This window comes from Podarcis raffonei, chromosome 15 (assembly GCF_027172205.1).
Source record: "Podarcis raffonei isolate rPodRaf1 chromosome 15, rPodRaf1.pri, whole genome shotgun sequence".
Taxonomy (NCBI): Eukaryota; Metazoa; Chordata; class Lepidosauria; order Squamata; family Lacertidae; genus Podarcis; species Podarcis raffonei.
In genome coordinates this window covers 1,243,816-1,258,158 of record NC_070616.1, presented here as the reverse complement: position 1 = coordinate 1,258,158, position 14,343 = coordinate 1,243,816, and the positions used below count along the sequence as shown (strand labels likewise).

The 14,343-nt window shown below is 49.0% G+C and overlaps 2 protein-coding genes across 2 annotated transcripts in view; one reads left to right on the top strand and one right to left on the bottom strand.

The window, feature by feature from the left end:
• Positions 1–252: 252 nt before the first annotated feature.
• TRAF4 (TNF receptor associated factor 4) overlaps positions 253–14,343 on the bottom strand; it is a 77,980-nt gene continuing 63,889 nt past the window's right edge. The window contains exon 8 of the transcript XR_008327781.1: positions 253–266. The gene's annotated coding sequence lies outside the window, so the exon portion shown is untranslated. The remainder of the gene's footprint in view (positions 267–14,343) is intronic.
• Positions 3,138–12,671, top strand: ERAL1 (Era like 12S mitochondrial rRNA chaperone 1). The gene is made up of 11 exons (XM_053367217.1): positions 3,138–3,284; positions 4,919–5,080; positions 5,769–5,896; positions 5,999–6,076; positions 6,408–6,454; positions 6,550–6,611; positions 7,266–7,378; positions 8,282–8,641; positions 9,638–9,787; positions 9,913–9,993; positions 11,510–12,671. Exons 1-11 carry the CDS (start codon positions 3,167–3,169, stop codon positions 11,630–11,632), a joined length of 1,422 nt encoding a protein of 473 aa, XP_053223192.1. The 5' UTR covers positions 3,138–3,166; the 3' UTR covers positions 11,633–12,671.

Below are 14,343 nucleotides of genomic sequence, written 5' to 3'. Positions count from 1 at the left end.
GCCCCAAAATTCTGAAGCCAGCACTGCAGGAAGAGGGAAAATTAGAACACAATCCTTGAAAGTTTCAAATTGTGCCACAGGTTTCTCGAAAGCACATCTGAGCTCTGTTGAGGGAAGAAATTGCAGAAGCTTGCTCTCCATATAATCTTAGAATTGTAGAGTTGGAAGGGAACCCCAAAGGTCATCCAGTCCAACCCCCTGCTGCCACGCAGGAATCTCAACTAAAGCATCCCTGACAGATGGCCATCCAACCTCTGCTTAAAAACCTCCAAGGAAGGAGAGTCCACAACACCGTTCTGCTGTCAAACAGCTCTTACTGTCCACTCCCCATCTAAATCCACAACCCCCTGGGAACACTGGGTGGGCTTTAGGGTGGTTTGTGAAAGGTGGGGGAGGGCCTAAAAGGGCCCCTCCCTGTGAATGGAGCATGTGTCCTAGAATGTTAATGCTCAGAACACTGAAACTTACTGTTATGTATTGAAGTGCACACTCTGGCACCAGGGGTATTGTGTATATAGTTTTCACTCAGGTCCATTTCAGTTAATTTAGGCGCGAAACCCTGGGGTGGTGTTGTTACAATGTTGACAGCCGGCTGGCTATAAAAGCAGGCCAGCTGAGCTGTTCAGTTCAGTTCCAGCTTACTATAAAAAATCACTTGGATAAATCTCTGTCGTCTGCTTTGTCAACCCACTACTTAATACTTACGGCATCACCTGGTTAGCAGGAAAAGGAATAATGGAAAGTAGAGACCTTGAAAAGGGAGGCTGGGCTTGACCCCTTCACTCTAATGAAGCTCCCTAGGCCAGCCTGGGGGCATTCACCTTGCAGGGTCGTTGTAAAGGGTGAGTTGGCTGGAAGAGACACAAACTCTACCCTGAGCAACTTGGGATATACAATCCCATTAAAATTACAATATAAGTTAGGTAAAGGTACCCCTGACCATTAGGTCCAGTCGTGGACGACTCTGGGGTTGTGGCGCTCATCTTGCTCTATAGGCCGAGGGAGCCAGCGTTTGTCCGCAGACAGCTTCCAGGTCATGTGGCCAGCCTGCTTCTTGGGAGGAAAGCAATGAGAAACCTAGACAGCATCTTAAAAAGCAGAGACATCACCTTGCCAACAAAGGTCCGTATAGTTAAAACTATGGTTTTCCCAGTAGTGATGTATGGAAGTGAGAGCTGGACCATCAAGAAGGCTGATCGCCTAAGAACTGATGCTTTTGAATTCTGGTGCTGGAGGAGACTCTTGAGAGTCCCATGGACTGCAAGAAGATCAAACCTCTCCATTCTGAGGGAAATCAGCCCTGAGTGCTCACTGGAAGGACAGATCCTGAAGCTGAGGCTCCAATCCTTTGGCCACCTCATGAGAAGAGAAGACTCCCTGGAGAAGACCCTGGTTGTTGGGGAAGATGGAGGGCACAAGGAGAAGGGGACGACAGAGGACGAGATGGTGGGACAGTGTTCTCGAAGCTACGAACATGAGTTTGACCAAACTGCAGGAGGCAGTGGAAGACCGGAGTGCCTGGCTTGCTCTGGTCCAGGGGGTCACGAAGAGGCGGACACGACTAAACAACAACAAAGCATTCAGAGGCATTTGCTGCCTCCAACAGTGGAGGGAGAAGAGGGGCGTTGTGGCTGGCAGGCCCCCTGATAGCCCCCTATTCGTTTAACAAAACGGTTTGTTTTAATATTTCTGCAAAGCTTAGTGAGCTCAGCCTCCTGCTCTGTCGACAAAGCGTTTCTTGAGGATCGCTCTAGCAAGGAAGTGCAAGAGGAATAAATCTGCAGTTCTGCTGTGGGAGAGGAGAGACGGTCCGCAGTCCTCCTCTCTCGCTCTCCCCTACAGCTTAGGAGCTTCCCGGCTTGGCTCTGACACTTCCAGACAGGACCCCCCTCTGCGCTGGCCTACGGATCTGTAAACTAACAACTACACGACTCAACAACAACGATGCTTATTGATTACAGAAAGGTAGCCGTGTTGGTCTGCCATAGTCAAAACAAAAATTTTTTTCCCTTCCAGTAGCACCTTAAAGACCAACTAAGTTAGTTCTTAATGGGACGCGGGTGGCGCTGTGGGTTAAAGCCTCAGCGCCTAGGACTTGACGATCGAAAGGTCGGCGGTTCGAATCCCCGCAGCGGGGTGCGCTCCCGTCGTTCGGTCCCAGCGCCTGCCAACCTAGCAGTTTGAAAGCACCTTCGGGTGCAAGTAGATAAATAGGGACCGCTTACCAGCGGGAAGGTAAACGGCGTTCCGTGTGCTGCGCTGGCTCGCCAGATGCAGCTTGTCACGCTGGCCACGTGACCCGGAAGTGTCTGCGGACAGCGCTGGCCCCCGGCCTCTTAAGTGAGATGGGCGCACAACCCTAGAGTCTGGCAAGACTGGCCCGTACGGGCAGGGGTACCTTTACCTTTTAAGTTAGTTCTTGGTATGAGCTTTCGTGTGCATGCACACACTGTGTATCTGAAGAAGTGTGCATGCACACGAAAGCTCATACCAAGAACTAACTTAGTTGGTCTTTAAGGTGCTACTGGATGCTTATTGATGTTTTTCCTCATTTCCCCTGCAAATGGTTCCCTCTATCAAGACAGACGCGTCTCCCCGGTCCAGGAAACTTAATTCCTCGTCCACGTCCTCAGAGGTTTTGTCTCGCAACTCTGTGAGCGCTTTCCCGTCTCTTCCGCCTTCCGTTTATTCCCCGGCATGAAGTGACTCCCTGCGCTCTTCCTCGTGGGAAATGGACTGCACGGATTCCAGTGTGATCACGTGACTGAAAACGGCCGCCCTGCGGCTGCGGAAAAACGGGTATGCAAGGGATACTCTTTCGGAAGTGACATCACTTCCTATTTCCGGCGGTGACCCTTCCTGTTTCCGCCGGGCGAACTGGAACGAGGGGGGCAGAGAGTTAAGCTCACCCCTCAGGGTGTAGTAAGTTGTGAAATAATAATAATAATAATAATAATAATAATAATAATAATAATAATAATAATAATAATAATAGCAGTTGCTCCTGGCCACCCTTGCTCTCTATGGTTCCCCTCTTCCGCCCCCTCCAGCCAATCAGATTGCACGGCTGCTTTCTTTTCTCCTCCCTCCCAGAATGCATTTCGTGCCGCCAAGATGGCGCCGCCCGTCCGCTGAGGCGTTTCTTGACGGCGCTCCGGTGGTTGCCATGGCGGCGGCGGTGGCGGCGGCGGGCCTGGCCCGGCGTGGCTGGCGGGCCTTGGGCCTGGCCGGACTTGGGGCCTCGGCGGGGAGAGGGAGGCCGTCGTCGCGCTGCGCCTGCTCAGGTGGCGTTGGGCTTGGTTAATCTTTGGAACTCGCCGCCGCAGGCTGTGAGGTTGTCTCACTGGTGGGAAGCTGGATTAATCTGTAGATGGATCAGCCGAGTAGAAGGCCCAAAGCTAAAGCCTTTTTAGTTTTAGGGAAAGGGCCACTGGTCTTAAATATTGTTTTTAATTCTGTAAGCCGACCTGGGAGCTTAGGCTGAAGGATGGGCAATTCATTCATTCGTTAATTATATATTAAGTGCTGGCACGACACCTGCTTTGCATGCAGAAGGCTCCAGGTTCAATTCCAAGTAGCATCTCCAGCTAGCAGCTGAAGCACTGGAGAGTTGCTGCCAGCCAAAGTAAACAATACTGTTTGTTGGCCTTACTCAGTATAAGCAAGCTGCCCTTTTCTCCTCCTGTTATTCTGCATGAAAATCCTTTGCCTTAGCTTCCTTCTTCCTGCCAATAGTGCCTCTGTGCTTCCTGGCCTTTAATAGCCCTGCTTCCTGGAATTTCTTTGTACAGTGGTACCTCGGTTTAAGAACAGCCCTGTTTATGAACTATTCGGTTTACAAACTCCACAAAAGTGGAAGCAGTGTCCTGGTTTGCGAACTTTACCTCGGTCTAAGAACGGAAGCTGAACCGTGGAAGGGCACCAGCAGTGGGAAGCTTCATTAGGGAAAGCGCACCTCAGTTTAAGAATGGTTTCGGTTTAAGAACGGACTTCCGGAATGGATTAAGTTTGTAAACTTAATAATATTTTAATGTTTCAATATTTTAATGTTGTATTTTAATGTTGTTTTTAAGTTGTAATCATTCAATTTGTTTTTATTATTGCTTGTAAGCTGCTCTGAGCCTGGCCTTGGCTGGGGAGGGCGGGGTATAAATAAAAATTATTATTATTATTATTATTATTATTATTATTATTAAACAGAGGTACCACTGTATTCCTTAGCCTTCTGCCTGCAAAAGTGTTTCCATTTCTAGAACCTGCTTTGACCAGAGGAAAGTGTACTCCTCCTTCCCCTTCTTTCTCAGCAGATTGACTGCAAACACTCTTTGGTTCCTGAGAATTTTCCTGCCTCTCTCATTAACACTAGAACATGTGGGCATCCAATGAAGTTGCACGCTTGAAGATTCAGGACAGTGAAAAGGAAATCCTTCTTCATGTAGTGCATAGTTAAACTGGAAAACTCACTCCCATAGGGAGCAGTGATGGCTGACAACCTAGATGGCTTTTAAAAAGTAGACAAATGAATTACTATTAGCCATGATAGCTATGCTTTGCCCACCACAGCTGGAGGCAGGAATATGCCTGAATACCAGTTGCTGAAAACTCCAGGAGGGGGCTCTTGTCTCAAATCCTGCTTGAAGGTTTCCCATTGGGGCATCTGGTCAGCCACTGTGAGAACAGAATGCTGGGCTAGTTGGGCCCGATCCAGCAGGCTCTTCTTATCTTCTTATGAGTAGTTGTAATGTTTGCCAGCATTCTGTGCTGTCACACCCATAGTTCAGCTTGTATCAGAGCAAGTTCAACCCCCACAAATGCCTGACATTCTGGGTTCTTGGTCCTGAGGTTTCCCCACCACAGCCTTGATCTGCCATAGGAGTATTTCTAAAATGCTGGTTTTCTCTCTTGTTATTTGCTTTAGGTATCAGCCTCCATTTCTTGAAGGACCCATCCCATCAGGGCAGGATTGTCCCTGCTCGCTTGTATGGAAACGACTCTGCCCTGGATTACATCCTTGGGATTACTAAAGAAGATGCCCCATCTTTGGTTGGTCAGCACCCACCGCCTTTGAGCGCCTTTAAAGGTGAACCTTGACTTTTGTCAGTTATGTTTGGGTAGCAGGCCGAAATTGATTTCCTTTGGTAGAAGCTGATGGAAATTACTGTATATTATCGTAGGGACGCGGGTGGCGCTGTGGGTTAAGCCACAGAGCCTAGGGCTTGCCGATCAGAAGGTTGGCAGTTCGAATCCCCGCAACGGGGTGAGCTCCTGTTGCTTGATCCCTGCTCTGGCCAACCAAGCAGTTTGAAAGTACGTCAAAGTGCAATTAAATAAATAGGATCCAATCTGGCGGGAAGGTAAACGGCGTTTCTGTGCACTGCTCTGGTTCGCCAGAAGCGGCTTAGTCATGCTGGCCACATGACCCGGAAGCTGTAATCCGGCTCCCTCGGCCAATAAAGCGAGATGAGCGCTGCAACCCCAGAGTCGGTCACGACTGAACCTAATGGTCAGGGGTCCCTTTACCTTTAATCATCATAATTATCATTATTAGTTGCCAACCCTTCACCCTCAGGTCCCAGGGAGGGTTACAACATTAAAACACAATATTAAAAACAGTTTAAAATAACTTGCAATCACAAAATTAGCCTAGTTCTGGATGTGGAAGCCTTTAGTTTAATCTGTTGGGACTCGCAAAGCACTGAGGTCCCATAGAGATTGTTCATGTGAAACCACTGGAAATAGCAAGAGATGTCTGGGCATTCTTTCTGCAGCTGAGCAAGACATTTTGCTGGGGCACCAGCCGGATCAGCCTGGGAATCCCAAGATCTTGAGAATCGCCATCATCGGGGCTCCAAATGCTGGGAAATCGACCCTGTCGAACCAGCTCTTGGGACGGAAGGTAATGAGCTGGAGCGCACAGCCTCCATGGGTGTGGGAGGATTGGGGCCGCCCTCCAGCACTCCCTTGCATTATACAACCCCTTGGCTTCTCTCCCTGACAGATCCTGCCTGTCTCCAAGAAGGTGCACACGACCAGGCGCAATGCCCAGGGCGTCATCACAAAGGACGATACTCAGCTGGTTGGTATTAAGAATTGGCCCAAGCACTCACCCTGCCCCAACACCCCAGGCACGCCTTGTGAAACTCACATGCCAAGGTTTGGTGCTGTTTGCCCACAGCGACTGGCATTTGGTGGTGTGATACTCCAAAACATGGAGACTCCATGTCCAGCTACCACGGTTGACGGCAGAGCTACCATTCATTAATTGAGGAGTATTCTGTTCTACTCCCTTATAGCAGGAATTCCTCTCTTTTTTTTTCTTCAGTGAAGTTCTCAATGAGCAAATTCATTTCTTCAGCTGAGACTTTTCTTAAAACTTTTAAGTGGTTTGATTCTGTTTCTTTGCCTAGGTTGTCTTGGACACTCCAGGCCTCACCACACACCTCAAAGCCAAAAGGTATAGAAGTAACTGGAGCCTGGGAGAGAAGCAGTTCTCTTGGGGCTGGGAAGTACAGAATTCACGCTGTGTGTTTCTTTCAACTTTTCTTTCAGGCATCAGTTGGAAAAAACTCTGCTTTACGACCCCTGTAAGAGCTTGAACAATGCAGACCTAGGTAGGGGCTTGGTTTCCTTCCCTTCCCTTGACCTCTGCCTCCTATCATGCCACCCCTGGACCACTTAGTGGTCGCCATCCTTTGCTGCTGCAGTGATTTATGTGGTGATGGTGGGAAGGATGTCCCAGTGTCCCAGTGTGGTGCAGGGCTTAGAGTGTTGGAATAGGGCCTGGGAGACCAGGGTCCAAATCTCCACTTGGCCATGACTCACTGTGTGACTCCAGGCTAGTCACTATATTTCAGCCTGTCCTATCTCAGAAGGCTGTGGGGATATGTGGGGGGGGGGGGGACATTGCTTTATATCCCATGTTTTTTCTCCATGGAACTCAAGGTGCCTTTCCTAATCCTCCCCCTCCTCATTTAATCTCCACAACAACCTTGTGGGGTAGATTATGCTGAGAGGGAGCGACTGACCCAGGGTCACTCAGTAAGCTTTGTGGTCAAGTGGGGATTCGAACCCTGTTCTTCCAGGTCATAGTCCAATACTCTAACCACACTCTGGGCTGCCAGCGCTAGAGGCTTTTTTCCTCCTTGGACCAATTGATGTTACCGTTGAGGATCATTTTGCTTTAGGATGGGCTGGTGGCTGTCTGCTGCTTGGGAGTGAAAGGTTGACCCAAGCTGACCTTGTAACCCCCACTTCCTCTTTTGAAGTGCTAGTTCTCGTGGATGTTTCGGACCATTATACCCGGAACCGCCTCCACCCAGAGGTGCTCAAGTGTCTGGCTCGGTTCCCTGATCTTCCCAGTGTTCTTGTCTTGAACAAGGTGAGTGTGCCCAATTTCCTTATCCCAAAGGGATGGGCTGCAGGGCTAGAGAATGTAATATAGCAACAATTTCCATTTATTGCCAAAAGGTTCTTTTTTTGTTCCGTGGTGCAGAAACCACAGCAGAACCAAAAACAGCTGCAGAAAACAATCAAGGGTGCTTGCAGTTTGTTAAAATTTGCACCCTTGACTAAAATTGCCCTCATCTCTTATCAAATGCTTTAGCTGATAGATCTCCTCTCTAATCTATGCAGCTCTAACCTTAATCTAGTCTTCCTCTCTCATTCATATATATATATGATTGCTACTTAGACTTGCATCTTTATTTTCACTGCTATTTTTTACCATGCCTTTGGCATCCTGCGGCCTCGATGCCACTCATCTCCAGTTCTGCTTTACCCCTGGAGCTGCTGGTGCCATCTTCCCTAGATGCCACTAATATTGAGATTTCTTTCGATGTTTTTCAGGCAACAATGCAAGCCAGAAATTCTGGCGAAGGGATAAAGTTCAGTTGAGCCAAGGGGCTAGGGACCAGGCCCCTCAACCACCTCAGTTGAGAGAACGGGCCATTACAGCTGGCACATACTACTCATTCCACAATTGTAATATAGTTTGGCAGCACCTACACTTTGGAACTCCCCGCCTATTGACATCAGGCAGAAACTTTCGCTACACATTTTTCAGCACCTGCTAAAAACGTCGTTTAGACAAGCCTGGACAGATGTTTAGGAAGTCAAAAGGTGTTTTAATCTGCCTTTAGTCTATTGTTGCTTTAGCTTTATCTTTTCACAAACTGCTTTGAGGGTTTTCCTCCCCGCAATCAAGTGGTGCATAAATTTTAGGAAATAAATAAGTAAATACATTCCTGCAACTCCTGATTCCCTCCCATTTCTTCTGTTTCAGGTGGATCTTCTGAAGAAGAAATTTCTCCTGCTGTACCTGGTGACGGAGCTGACCGAGGGGGTTGTCAATGGAAAGAAGCTGAAAGTGAAGTCCAGAGTCAAGCCAGACTCCCTTACTGAGGTCACCCAGGCGTCAGCGACCTCTGAACACCTGTCTCCAGAGACCAGGCATCTGGAGGCAGATCAGGGGCCTCAGCCTGGCTCCATTTTGGATGGTGAAGCCAGTGAGGCTGCAGAAGACTCAGTTCCTGCAAAGGAGAACAGGAAACATGTGAGGGAGAAAGCCAGGAAGGGCTGGCCCGGCTTCCAGGAGATCTTTATGCTGGCTGCTACGGAGAGAGAGGAAGTGGAGACTCTGAAGGTAAATCGCAGGGCTGTTGCTTGGGGTCATGCTTGGGGTTGCTTGGGGTACCTGCTTTGCCATGTGGTGGGTCCTAGGTTTCAGTCCCCAATAGCATCTCCAGGTAGGACTGGGCAGGAGGGAGGGAAGACTTTTGCCTGGCAACAATTTCCTTTGGGGGGATGGGGGGACAGGACAGAGGGAAGGCTGGCCCCGCCTTGCATTTTATCAAAATAATGCTTTTATTTGTTTTATGCATAAATAATATTTGTATGCTGCTGTGTCGTAAAAAATATATCAAAGCGGTTTACAGAATTAGAAGGTTAAAAACAGATGTCAATCAACCGTTGCGGAAGGATGTCTTCTTTTTTGCCTTCTTAGACCTGGCAGAATAGAAATGTTTTCAGCAGGCGTTTAAAAGTCAGCACAGAAAGGGTGCCTGCTGAATCTCTAGTGGCAGAGAGTTCCACAAGACTGGGCCGATCACAATGAAGCCTCGGTTTCTTGTTGTCAGACGAGCCTTCCCATAAAAGGAACGGCCAGTGGCGCTCCTGCAGGTGATCTCACTTGACTGAGCAGCGATAGAAGGGTTCAGGCAGGGCCTGAGGCACCCTGGACCCAAGTTGTTCCAGGTCTGTTATGGAACAGGAGGCTGGGTTGGTGTGCCATTGGTCTGAAGCTGGGAGGCCAAGGTTCGAATCCCCTACTCAGCCACAAAGCTCCCTGGGTGCAACCTTGGGCCAGTTCACTGCCTCTCTCAACCTAACCTACCTCACAGGGTTGTTGCGAGGGTAAGATCATGAGGGGGAGAACCACATCCACCACCTTGAGCTCTTTGCACTAAAGAAGGTGTGATGTAAATGTGGTATAGAAAATAAAATAAAATCAAAATGCCAAACACCCTCCGCCCCCCAGAGGCAGTGATGCAAGAATCATGGGACTGTAGAGTTGGAAGGGACCTGCAGGGGACATCTAGTCCAACCCTCCTGGCCTGACCCTGGCTCTTGTTTCCAACAGAGGTACCTTTTGAAGCAGGCCAGGCCAGGCCCCTGGGAGTTCCACAGCGAGGTCCTGACCACCCAGACCCCGCAGGAGGTCTGTGATAACATCATCCGAGAGAAGCTTCTCGAGTATCTGCCTGAGGAAGTGCCCTACACGGTGACCCAGGTGAGGTGGGGAGGGCCAGGAGGTGATGGGTTGGGATCCTATCCCCTTCTTCCCTTCCTTACACATCCTAGCATGTGCGCTCCCCTCCACTGTAGACCTGAGGGCTCCTTCTCTTTTCCTTGCAGAGGACGGAGGTCTGGGAAGAGGGGCCTGGCGGGGAGCTGGTCATCGTGCAGAATTTGATAGTCCAGAAGGAGACGCACGTGGTGAGTACCTGGTCAGAAGCTGTCTCTCTCCTCCCGCCACCAGCCAAGAGAAACATTTCTGCCAAGCTGTCAATTTGGCATTGAGGGTGGCTATTTTTTCCCCTAAACCTCCATCCCAAAGCAGTAATGGTAGTGGCCATGAAGAGAGGGACCGTCTCCACCATAGGCATTTAAAGCAGCTTCATGCCACTTCAGATAGCTGTGGCTTCCCCCAAAGAATCATGGGAACTAAATAATAATAATAATAATAATAATAATAATAATAATAATAATAATAATAATTTTTTATTTATACCCCACCCATCTGGCTGGGTTTCCCCAGCCACTCTGGGCGGCTCCCAACAGAATATTATTATTATTATTAAAGCGATAAAACATCAAACATTAAAAACTTCCCTAAAAAGGGCTGCCTTCAGATGCCTTATAAAAGTGAGATAGTTGTTTATTTCCTTGACTTCTTATGGTAGGGTGTTACACAGGGAGGGTGCCACTACCAAGAAGGCCCCCTGCCTGGTTCCCTGTAACCTCACTTCTCGCAGGGAGGGAACTGCCAGAAGGCCCTCGGAGCTGGACCTCAGTGTCTGGGCTGAACGATGGGGGTGGAGACGCTCCTTCGGGTCTATGGGGCCGAGGCTGTTTCAAGGAACTGTAGAATCTTTAGGCTGCTCCCCTAGTCCCTCCCACCTCACAGAACTACAATTCTCAGAGCAGTTTAACAAACAACGAGTGTTAGAAAATTCAGGACACATAAAAGGGGAAGACCTTCTTTATGCAGCCCATACTTAGACTGTGGAACTCTCTCCCACAGGAGGCAGTGATGGCCACCAACCTGGGTGGTTTGAAAGAGGATTAGACAAATCCATGGAGGAGGAGAGGGCTATTGATGGCTACTAGCCAGGATGGCGGTTGGAGGCAGCAACCTCCAATGCTCTCTGAATGCTGATTTCTGGAAACCCCCTGGGGAGGAGAGGGCTCTTGCGCTCAAATCTTGCTCGGGGAGTTCTCATTGGGACATTTCGTTGGCCCCTATGACCAAAGGATGCTGGACAAGATGGGCCATTGGCTTGATCCAGCAGGCTGTTCTTATGTTCTAATATAAGCCTTCTTCCCAATGAACTTTCTGTAGTTGCAGATAAGCTTTTCAGCTGGGGAATGGGGTAGGGTGAGCAAAAAAGGATGCCTAGGCTGTGGTTCCACAAATGATAAGCTGTCTCGATTCCCACTTCCAGTGGCACCTTAAAGACCAACTAAGTTAGTTCTTGGTATGAGCTTTCGTGTGCATGCACACTTCTTCAGATATCTGAAGGTATCTTCTTCAGATATTCTTCAGGTATCTGAAGAAGTGTGCATGCACACGAAAGCTCATACCAAGAACTAACTTAGTTGGTCTTTAAGGTGCCACTGGAAGAAAAAAATTTTTTTGTTTTGACTATGGCAGACCAACACGGCTACCTATCTGTCACTCGATTCCCACTGACACTCCTTTCTTCTTGGACTTCGCCTTCCCCCGGAGCAGAAGATGCTCGTTGGCTCCCGCGGCCACCTGATCAGCAAGATCGCCCAGGAGGCCGGCTCTGACCTGATGAACGCTTTCCTCTGCGATGTGCACCTGAAGCTTTCTGTGCAGCTGAAGAAATGAGAGCCGTCGCTCCCCCTGCAGCAGCCCGGCCTTGCCATGGAAGGGGCCACTCCAAGCCAACGACAAGGCCCTGCTTTCCTGCTCATGGGTCTCGCCAGCAACCGGCCCCAAGGACTTCTTCCCAACTTCTTCTTCTCTCCTGTCCCAAAGCCTACAGGGGGCGGCCTGGCTCTCCTGACTCAGGTCCCATTTCAGGTGCGTGTTGTGTCAAGGGAAGTACTACAGATGGACCCACAGCCAGCAAACGATGATACACAAGGAGGAAACGGCAGTGCCAGGTTGCCAATGCGTATCTTTCACTGAAATTGTGCACATGCACATCTTCCTGGTTTCATGCGATGTGGACCCCCAGATCATGCGGCTGAATCTCATGCTCTCTCTGGCTTGCACGGTGACTGTTGCCTGGGGTGGGTGTAGGCTTCACTCTGTGCTAGCAGGAGAAGAGACGCAAACATTTCAGAAGCTGCTGCCTGGAGCCTGGCACTCCCATCTCAGTTTGTCTGCATCACTTTGAGTCAGGGCAAGGGCTTGTCTCTTTCAGCCAGAGACCCTTCTGGGCTCTGATGCGGCTGCCGTGCTCTCAATAAATTGAAGTGGTCACTCAGGCAACAGTTTTGTTGTCCCTTACTACTTAGGTCTAATGATCTCAGCCTCAGTGCCCTTCATCTGTAAAATGGGAGCCTTAATGGGTTGCCTTTTTGTAAAGCAGTGCTGGGCAGTTTTTCAAGAGCGCTTTGCAACCTGATCTGTGGTTGCCCTAGATCAGTGGTGTCCAAACTTTTCAAAGAGGGCCAGATATGATGAAGTTGAGGGCCGACCAAAGTTGTTGACCTTTTTTTAGGATTTTACCCCAGGAAATAAACTGCCACAGGGGCCAGATTAAACCGACCGGTGGACCGGATTATGCCCCCGAAACGGACTTTGGGCATGCCTGCCCTAGATTATTTAGTCCGGGTTTATCTTGTGAATTGCCCTTTTGATGAAGGGCGGTATGTAAATCTAATAAATAACAATAATAAAAAATTATTATTTAGGGTTACTGTCAATCTTTTGTGGGCATTTACAGAGCGAAATGTATAAAGGCCATTGTTCTAGGAAGGCCCATCCTTTGTAATGGCTGAGGAAAACAGATTATAGTAGTAGTAGTAGTAGCGAACTATCCCGCTACCCATAGTTCTCAGGGTGGTTCACAACATAAAAATACAAGATAAAAGTAACACAATATACATCTCTGGCTCATGGGTTTGAGTCGCACATTGGGTGAAAGATTCCTGCATTGCAGGGGGTTGGGCTCGATGGTCCTCGTGGTCCCTTCCAACTCTGATCTACAAGAACAAAAACATACCAATAACCCTGCCCCAAATACATTTAAAAGGGTATTGGATGTAATCAGCCAAAGGTCTGGTTGAAGAGGGATGTTTTCACCTGGCGCCTAAAGGCGTACAATGAAAAGCAACCCCTGCCCTCTCAGCTTCCGGTTTGCTTTGGCAATCTCCATTTTACATATGGAGGACCACAGATCCCCCATCCATCCTGACATACAGGCATTCCTGGTGTGAGGTGTCTGCACCTTCCTTGCTGCTAACCAAGAGTCCGGTGGCACTTAGTGAAGATGTAACCATTTTACTATGGACACTAGACAGATTTTTCAGCGTGATGTCAGGTGCTTGAGGCTACAACGCCAGGCACACTTTCTTGGAAGCAAAACCCCACAGAAACTCAAGTAGAGCTTGCGTCGATGTACACCCACGTAAGATTGCATCGTTGGGTCTGGTCAGAGCAATGGGTACTTTTTGTTCTTCTCCATTTTGCAACAGCTGCCTGGGCCCTCTCCTTTGCTTAATTCCTCTTTATTGTTTGCTGCATCTGGCTAACAGGCGTGGCTTTATCCTGTGGCAGCGGAGACCTGGAATAACTTGTCCTCTCTTAACCTCCCACCTTCTCTCTCAAAACAGAGGTCACAATGAAATAATAAGATTTATTCCTTGACCTTTGACACAAGGGCCCAGGGTGGCTCGCAGTAAAGCACTTCATGCCATTTAAAAGCAAGTTAAACAGTTTATGCAGTTATTAAAAAACGAGGAGAAAGGGCCAGTGTGGTATAGTAGTTGGAGTTTCGCACTAGGACCTGGAAGGGACCAGGGTTCAAATCCCCACTTGGCCATTAAGCTCCTCCTGGGTGACCTTGGGGCCCAGTCGCTGCCTCTTGGCCTAACCTACCTCACAGGGTTGTTTTAAAGGGTGAGGGTCATGTACACCAGCTCCTTGAAGCTGGGACATTATAATAATTATACTAATAAAATAATTACTAATGATAAAATATACAGGGCTGTTACAGTTCCTCCACCCTAACTCAATAGGCCACAAGGTAGGACAGCCTGGATGTCGTCCAGATGTTCTGGACTACAACTCCCATCAGCCCCCAGCCAGCATGTGCTCGGATGTGGAGGAAAAGAGAGCGCGTGCGCTGCGCGTGCGCACCAGGATGTCAAACCCGGCATTTCCTCCATAGCACAGTAGCGAGCGATGCAGAGACTGGCACAAAAAAGCCATAGAGATAAGGAAAGGTCCGCGTCTCAAACGAAAAAAATCCCAACGTAACTGTCACTTCCAGTTTCCATTTGACCTCCGGAGAGACGGTGGGTGTGGTGGAAACGAAGGCGCCCGTGCACCTTCAAGCTGTTATCTCGCCTTGCTCCGAACCCGCAGAA

Bases quoted from the DNA above. Each gene is read 5' to 3' on its own strand.
- ERAL1 (XM_053367217.1), top strand. From the start codon at position 3,167: ATGGCGGCGGCGGTGGCGGCGGCGGGCCTGGCCCGGCGTGGCTGGCGG. The intron at 6,455-6,549 runs GTATAGAAGTAA...CTTTTCTTTCAG, and splicing joins ACACACCTCAAAGCCAAAAG to GCATCAGTTGGAAAAAACTC. The intron at 6,612-7,265 runs GTAGGGGCTTGG...CCTCTTTTGAAG, and splicing joins CTTGAACAATGCAGACCTAG to TGCTAGTTCTCGTGGATGTT.